The sequence below is a fragment of the Belonocnema kinseyi genome, chromosome 10 (genome assembly GCF_010883055.1).
Source record: "Belonocnema kinseyi isolate 2016_QV_RU_SX_M_011 chromosome 10, B_treatae_v1, whole genome shotgun sequence".
Lineage (NCBI taxonomy): Eukaryota > Metazoa > Arthropoda > Insecta > Hymenoptera > Cynipidae > Belonocnema > Belonocnema kinseyi.
This window is the reverse complement of record NC_046666.1, coordinates 82,602,465-82,611,052: the sequence shown is the minus strand read 5'-3', so window position 1 is coordinate 82,611,052 and position 8,588 is coordinate 82,602,465. Positions and strand designations below refer to the sequence as shown.

Here is an 8,588-nt window from a genome sequence, read left to right as displayed (position 1 = left end):
TAATTTATATTTTATACATGAAATAACATAACCTCAAAATATACGAATATCAAGAAGCGCGCGATCTATTCAAATCATGAGAATCGTCCGCATCGAAATCTGAAAATATTAAAATCCCAATCTCCTGAATTTATTTCAAAGCAGATAGCTGTAAGCAGATAGATATATAAATAGAATCGACGAAATGCTCCGACCGGCAATCGTGCATCTTCGAGTTTTCAAATTCAGAAGAGGAGAAATGGGTTGCGCGCGCAACTCAGTCATTTACAGCGTCTCCTACTATATTCACACGGACATAGCCCTGTCATAGTATTGGACCGCATCTCGTTTCAGATCTGGGATCACTGCGAGTGGATGTGTCCAGTCCGTGCCCGTGCCCCCACCACTGAAACCACTGCGCGCTCAACCAGTGAGCCCGGGAGACTTCGAGCGGTTCAAACTCTTTATTATTTTTTTTGCGTTTATTTGATATAATATTCTTCAATATTCGTCACATTAAATAACTTGTGGTAAAACTTTCACGTTTAAAAGTGTTCCTTAACCTCTACGGCGGGATTTGGGTTTGCTTAAAAATGTATGCGCAAATTATTTTTTGTAAAAATATTGTTTCTTTTAATTGTTCACACTCTGCAGATTGAGTAGACAGCAATTACCTAATCTGCTGAAACGTTGTAGGCATTTTGCAGTTTCGCACCATCATGAAGAATACAAGTATTATTACTATGCTTATTATTAATAAGAAGTGACACATTATATGTTTTCAAATATTTTCGAAAGTTATTGACAAATACGTAATTTTCTGTAATAATAGATGAGGGTAAGATAAGAGGGTGGTTTCAGGAAAACATTCTAAGTAGTTATATAATATAAATAAAAATTCAATACTATTGTTTGCAAAAAAAACCGTTTTATTTAATATTTGTATTAAAGTACTAACAATAAAAGACGAGTAAGGATATGGAAGACAACGAATACACCAATTTTCTTGTTAAATAAAAGAGTAATTTCCAAATTCATTCTATTCAAATAGCATTCAAATTCAGTCTATTTTAATCCTATATTATTTTTATAAGAACATTTCCTTTGTCTTTGAAAGCACATGTTACTTATTTAGAAATCAACCATTTGCATTAATACGTTTATTCTCCATGAAACCGATCAACAACTACGACGTATTTTGAAATTCACATTCATTCACATTTTAACATACAGATGACGTTGCAATGTGAGCGGTAACGAAAGAAGCGAAAGAAACGTTACCGCGACCCAACTCTAGTTACAATGCACTGTATAACACAACAAATATTACATTACGCGCAATTATACAGCATTTACCACGTACAGCATAACAGACATTACACTGTCTGCAAGTATCAATGAAAATATTAAACGTTCTAACTGTCACACAAAGTAACTAACTCATATATCAGAGCACAATTTCGGAGATTTTAAAAAGTTTAGAGATTTATTCCTTAGAATTTCCTTAGAAATTTCCTTAAAATTAAACAAGATTTTAAATACACTGCATGCAAATATCAACAAATTCAAGTTCGTTATAAATTAATTCAATCATTCATTCAATATAAATTAAATGTATTGATCGTCGCTTTCAAATATAATAAGATTATTAATCATAATCATGATCACAATCAGTGTTTCACATATATTTCACAGGGATTTTCAACATTTTACTTATTCTGAAAGATTCCGAAGATTCCACAGCGATTTTTATGATTTCGCATAATTCAAAGATGTGGCAAAGAGTACATAAGATTACAGAAATATTTCAACAGCTTTCATAGGGACTTTCACGATTCTCAAAATTTCCAAGATTTCAAAATATTTCGAAGGGATTTCGTAGATTTTATAAATTTCAAAATATTTCGAAGATTTCTCTAATGGTTTTAGAGAAATTTAAAAGATTTCAAAAGATCACAAAATTATTTCACGAACATTCCACAAGGATTTCCAATATCCCACGAATTTGAAAGTATTGAAGAAGCTTTAGAAATTCCAACATAGATTTTCATTATTAGGAAGACTGGTATTAAAAAAAACGAATTAATTAACATTAATTAAAATTTTTAAAAAACCTTATCATTTGAGGAAAAATTTTCTCTATAATTATATTGTTTCCATCCAAATTTATTGCAATATAACTTGCATTGCTTGCATGTTTGAAACTGAGTTATTCAAAATGAGAGAAGTTTAGCCTGGCCTACCCAACTTATTTAAAATAAAGTAACTTTTTCAGTTACAATTGAATGTAACTTAAACGATTATATTCTTTAGACTAAATCTATAAAGGCTTATTGGTTGTAAATTTGATTTATGTAAGCTAAGGTTATGTTATGTTATTTAAGGTTGATTTATTGTGTAAATAAATCAACAAACGAAATGCTGTATAATTGCGCGCAATGTTATAACTTTTGTGCTGTACAGTATACTGTATCGTGAACATGAAGAGTTCGAACCGCTTGAACTCTCCCGGGTTCACTGGTTGAGCGCGCATAGTGGTTTCAGTGGTGGTGGGCACGGACTGGACTCATCACTCGTTCGATACTCCATATCAGACGACAATTTCTAATTTTATATTTTCACTGGAGGGAAGCTTAAGCTCCGAGGACAGGCGATCGTGAGCTGGCGCCAGTCGAAATACATGGCGTGCGGTCTCCTTGTAGTACTTCGTGATTCTCCCAAAACTAGAACCGGCACACACCGACATGTTGCAAAAGGCACTGGGCTAGCCGGCTAGTTCCACGCAGTCCCATGTGCGCAGAAAATGTCGGCGTAAAGCGAGAGTGAAAGAGACGGGCATATCTATTTATCTCTTTCACTCTCATGATTACAAAGAATATAGATTCTCTCTTTCACATCTATGATATTCTGCTTAGTGATTCTGTTGCGCTACACCTACAGGACGGCACCCTTATTAAAAAGGCAATTTAAAGCTTTTATAAGCATTAAATAATAAATGTTGTTAATTTATAAATTAAACATGTTGTGCCCCCACTAGGTACTCATGTTGCGCGCATGTACGCGCTGCAAAGATTCAACACAGGGTGATTGTAAACATGCTCGCATTGTGCCACACCTTGTGCACGCACTGCAGTTACAATCACAAAATGTGGGCGAACATGGTTAATTTTGGCTTGCATGTCATGCGCGCATCGATGTGCGCGTGACATGCGCGCACGAATTGTTATCTGGGTAGCAGTTTCTAAAGAATTACTGTTATAAATTTTAAAAAGGTAAAAAGAAAGTACTCCAATTTAAATCTCGCGTCACAAACGTATAAGTACTCTTGAACATAACCTTCAATTTTCACCTTTCACTATGGGCATGAGAGGCTGAAATGAATATGGCACTTGATATGCGGTTGCTTATAATTAATATATGAGAGTGAATAAACTGTAAATATAGGCTTAGTGCTCATATACGAGGGTTATTTATACTTTTAGTAGAAATTGTACATAAAATGGGATATATAGTGAACGATGGCAATCTTAACCTCACTTTACAAGTGATAGCCAGAAAAGGTTTTAGGAACATTTTACGAATGCTATATGATAAATATTATTAAAAAGATTTGAAAAATGTATTTTGTGATGTTTACAAGGTATAAATGGCACGTTATTCAGATTATTTACGTAATTTCTTTTATTGAAATTCTTATCTCATTGATAGGGGGTCTAGCTACTCGGCTCGGTGCTGTCACCTACAATTAGTTTTGCATCATGAACCTCATTTTCTACAATTTCTACGGAATTTTTTCCAAGAGGCGCGCGCCATCTTGAAATTTTCCTCAAAATTTTAAGATTTCAATGATTTATAGCAAGTAACATTTAAAAGTTTTCGCGTTAAAAAATGTTGTCAAGTTGACAGGGTGCAGAAGGACTACTTTAAAGCATTCTGAGTTTTATTTTCAGTTTTTTTAAATATGGGACCAAAAATAGCCCTAATTTACCATCCTGCTTTCTTCGATTAAAAAAATTGTTCACAATAAAAAAATGTTGACTTTTCCAATTAGAAATAAATTCCAAATATTTGACTCTGAAACGGCAGTCTGCCAAATTGAAGTGCCTGATGCAAAACGGAAATACAGAATTGTTTTACGTGAGTGTGGTGCCATGGAGGGGGGAGTGGGCTTGGTCACTTGCTAGGTTTGAGCGACACGGCGATCAGAGGCCCCCACTCTCACGAAATATGTAATTCTTTATCTCCTTTTTGCATCCAACGCCTCAATTTTGCATTCTTTTAAGCCTTGACGTTTTCAAATTGCTCTAATTATAAAATCTTCTTAAATGAGTGATTTCAAGAATTTAATCAAAATTCACGCAAATTCAAGTTTTTTCACTGCTTGTATTTTTACATTTTCGTTCGTTAACATGTAAAAAAAATGAACACCTTGAATATATTTTCTTCTATTAATTGTCTTCCCCATTCTATTTCTTAACTCAACTCAAATAATGAAACATTTGGATTTCTGCAAATTTTTAAAAACTTGGAAGTAGATTATATTTAAAATGTGACTTTCTAATTTTTTAAAGTTTTTAAATTTGAAGAGTTATATATATTTAAAAAAAAGGGTTAAACAAGTATCGCAGGATCCCACTGGGAACAACTGTCATCTAAAAATGGCACCGACTTCCAGTAAAACCGCGGTAAAAACACATACAGCCACGTCTTACGACATTGAGATGGGTGGTCTCAGGGGACGATGAAATCTCAACAACAGGTCGATGAAATCCTCGCGTGTTTTGAGGGCACGAAGCGACTCAAGGATGACAGCTTTCTGCGTCCATCTCGCAAGTGCTTTAGCATTTTCTTGGGACGCGGGTGTGGCTTTAATGTTATACGAACCATTGATAGTTTCGCACTTCCGAGATCACCGATCATAAGGACAATTACTTTATCGAATACTCTAAGTACAGTCTTTTCAGCTCCCTTTTAAGGTGTTGACACCTCTCCTCATTTTCCTTCAATTTTACAGTGATGTTGTGATCGGCCTGAGCCGAGAATTCGATCACGAACATAGTTCGTTGCTCGAAGTCTTGGAGAACAATGTCAGGCCTCGAGTGTGCAATGGAGACTCCTTTCCGAAAATTGTAGCATTCGGTAGGTCAAGGTCGCGGTTAACACCATAAGAGCCTCAAAGATTATCATCTTTGCCGCTCTTACGGTAAAGTAATATCATAATGACTTTTTCGGAAAAAGCTTAGTTTAACGTTCTTGGCCTTGAAATTTGTGTGCACTTTCTAATTAATTGATAGCCCTAGAGCAGTGGTCGGCAGACGTTTTGCCCACTTTTCACGTTAGGGAAGGTTTGACCGAAGAATTTTTTTTCGCCTACCGCGCTTTGTTCATCAACGCTACGTTTTTCCTGAGATGGGTTGGTTTTCCTCAGCTGGGCTTCATAGTTAGACGGGATACTCAATGTGAATAAAAAGTTACACATTACTTTTGTTTTAAATTCTCATATTAGCGATTTATAAGTCTGTAATTCGAAATCTGTGACTTTTTTGTGATTAAATACATCCCTTTGATTGCAAGAATTGACAGATTTTGAATTTCGAGGTTTCAGAAAGCTGAGAACTTTCTAAATTAATATATTCATTTTAACTGAACGTCCGATACTTTGACATTTTTTAAGCGTCTCTTGTGTGAGCATCGAAGTGCACATGCAGAAAATCGTCAACATGTTTGTTTATTGTGTATTGAAATTACCAAAAATGTGTTTAAATTCTCCGGGAGACACGAAGATTTAAGAAAGGGATCATTTGATTACGTTTTTTGACGATGTACGGTTCTCTGCTTGACGTTTCAGTACTTGCAGAAGAATATTATACTGTGTAACAAGTTTCAAAATCAATAGATAACATTCCCCTGATAGTACAATGTTTCAAATACGAAGAATACGCGAAGGGATTAGGATTTTTTAGTGAATAAGTGATGGAATCCGTTCATTTTGATTTTATTACTAATCAAATAAAGTGGTAATCTCGAATACGTTCAACACCTTATACGTGCGGTATGGGAAGACAATGACCATCATGTGCGAGGGAAATAATTGCTTCTACTTCATTTTAAACTTCAGTTTGCATGAAAAGAATTGATTTTTCCTACTTATATTCAAAGCTTCAATAAATAACTAAGTTCTAAAAAAGGCGGTCACTTTTTAAGGTCTAATGACAATCCGTACGTAAAGTTTGGAAAAAAGTATTCCAAAATAGAGGTTTTTAAAATAAGGACCCCATCCAGAAGTTGCATTCTACAGAACAGAATTCTACAGAATAATATTTTTTTTTATTCTGAATGCCTCAATTTTGAAAATGTTTACTTTTAAAAGGCTGTGCATTTTAAGCGTCTAACACGGAAAAAAATCGATTTTTAGTTATTTTTTTTACACCAATCGATAGTTTTTTATTTGCTCTTTCATGGTATGAAATATTATTTCTATGTCTGAATAATTAAAATTGTTATTAAATTGCAAAGTGAAGCCCCTTTTACGGAGTTCCTGTGTTTTTAAATACCCTATTTTTCCTATTATCCAACACTTTTAATTAATTATATACTGCTTTTTTGCAGTTGACACCAGCAGAAATACTTCAGGCTCCACCAGAGACTCGTTTGGAGTTGATTCCACCGCCAGGCTTAGGCAAACACTTTCCTCTATCCGATCGTACGCTGTACCTGTTGCATCTCTCCAAGCACCACGCAACTAGTACAACATTGAACTGTTCCTAGTTCCAAGTTTCAACAAGCAAAAGCTGAGCCGATCCAATTCCCAACAAGTCAATGCCTTGCCTCATCTGAAAGATACTTCGTGTAATCTTATTTTCTTTTTATCCTCAAGAGTTCCCTCCTGGAGTCTACTGGACACGAAGGTCAGCAGGTGCTGATCTCCGACCGATTAGAAATTTATATAAAAAGGACTGAGAAAAGGCAAACAGAAACGATCTAAACAAAATAACTAGAGGCCACCTCTAAAAGAGCCAAAATAACCAGAAGAACGAAAAGAAAATTTAATTTCAGACTTGTATACAATAACTATAATCATTTCTATATAAATAAAAAAAAACGTTAGTCTCATATAGAAAAAAGGGAAACTTTGCTTCACAGTTAAATAATTCTTCAAAGATAATTATGAAATTTGAAATGTTCCTAAAAGGATTTTCTCTCACATTTTTGTTGTTGAGATTTTTAATTTTTAAATAGATTTTTATTTTTTCTGGATTTAAGAAAATCTATTAAATGGATGGACTCATGCGTCCATTTACAGCTCCTGCTTCCCTTCGTCGAAGGAAGCTCTCGTAGTCTTTGACGTGCCCACGAATAGCACAATATTTCTAGTCTAGAGACAGAGCCAGCTTAGCATACACATTTGCAATATCTCATTAGAAAGATAGAGCCGCTCTTTTTGTCGTAATCGAGGATCAAGAATTAGTCCTACGTTTTATTCAATCAATTTTAAAATTTCTTTATATATAACTATTATAACTTCAACTTCGTTTTTATTGGGATTGTTTTTTGCGTTTTTCATTTCTAAAACAGTGCTTGTAACTTAAACTACAAGAAGAAACGTTTGCCACTTTAATTTTGCGCCATCCAGATTAACGTTATTCTGTCAGGGAGGTTCGTCTCGGATGAAAACAAACCTCCTCCACCTTTGTCTTCATACGCGTAGAAGACAAAAGCAGAGATATATAAAATATGTTTGCTTTTACCTGAGACTAACCTTTCTGACACAATTGCGCTAACTTGAAGTGCTCTGCTTACGAAATTGTGATACTAAATTGAAATTCTGTTTTCTTTGTAACAGTTACTAGCACGTATTAAGGATGAAATTTCAAATATGAATTAGAATTTTGTGTAATTTTGAAACCTTTTTTTACGTTAGAATCAGGCCCCCCAAGTCTCCATGTATTCCACGCGTTAAAGTTTTTGATGAAAAAGCACCTTTCTCAATCCCTACCGCGGAGCTGCATTCGCCTGGACCCAGGCAAAAGTCTTATCAGTGATGATGGTTATATGTTTGCGTTTACGATAATTTTTAACATCGATAGAAATGTATATTTATATAAGAGTATAAAAACTTCTAAAGATGGAGAAACTGTCTGTTGGAAAATTGGACAACATTTGTGAAATATACCATTATTGTCGATGACTAAATATTACCTGATAAAAACTAAATATACTCATAATTTGAATATGTAAGGACAAAATACAGCAAATGACAGACACTGCCAAATATAAAGTGATTATCAGTGAAGATGCTTTTGACTACATGAGGCGAACCTGGCGCTTCAATTAGAGTTTGAGAAGGTACTTCTTATAATGAAAAACGTTATCGCGTGAAATGCATGGGTACTTGGGGGCCTGGTTAGAATATAGTTTTCCCATACAGGAAACTTTAATAAAGTCCAAAGTCGATATAACTAGACAGGTCCAGCCGGTGCCGCCGATTTTATTTATCTATCTATTAATTCATGTATGTATGTATATCTTTTATTGTTGTTAATTATCTATGTTCGAGAACAACGTATGTAGTACAGCGAATTTTTCGTAATTTAATGTTAACCCCCGGA

At 34.6% G+C, this 8,588-nt stretch overlaps 1 protein-coding gene across 3 annotated transcripts in view; it reads left to right on the top strand.

Annotated features, from left to right (window-relative positions):
- The window catches only part of LOC117182181 (RNA-binding protein fusilli), a 141,491-nt gene extending 134,426 nt beyond the window's left edge, over nucleotides 1-7,065 (top strand). The window contains exon 12 of one of the 3 annotated variants that reach the window (XM_033375239.1): nucleotides 6,602-7,065. In XM_033375239.1, coding sequence (XP_033231130.1) covers nucleotides 6,602-6,640 — 39 coding nt within the window. In that variant the 3' untranslated portion in view covers nucleotides 6,641-7,065. Of the gene's footprint in view, nucleotides 1-6,588 lie in introns of all 3 variants that reach the window. The other 2 variants (XM_033375238.1, XM_033375237.1) reach the window with 2 other exon arrangements.
- Nucleotides 7,066-8,588: the final 1,523 nt, after the last annotated feature.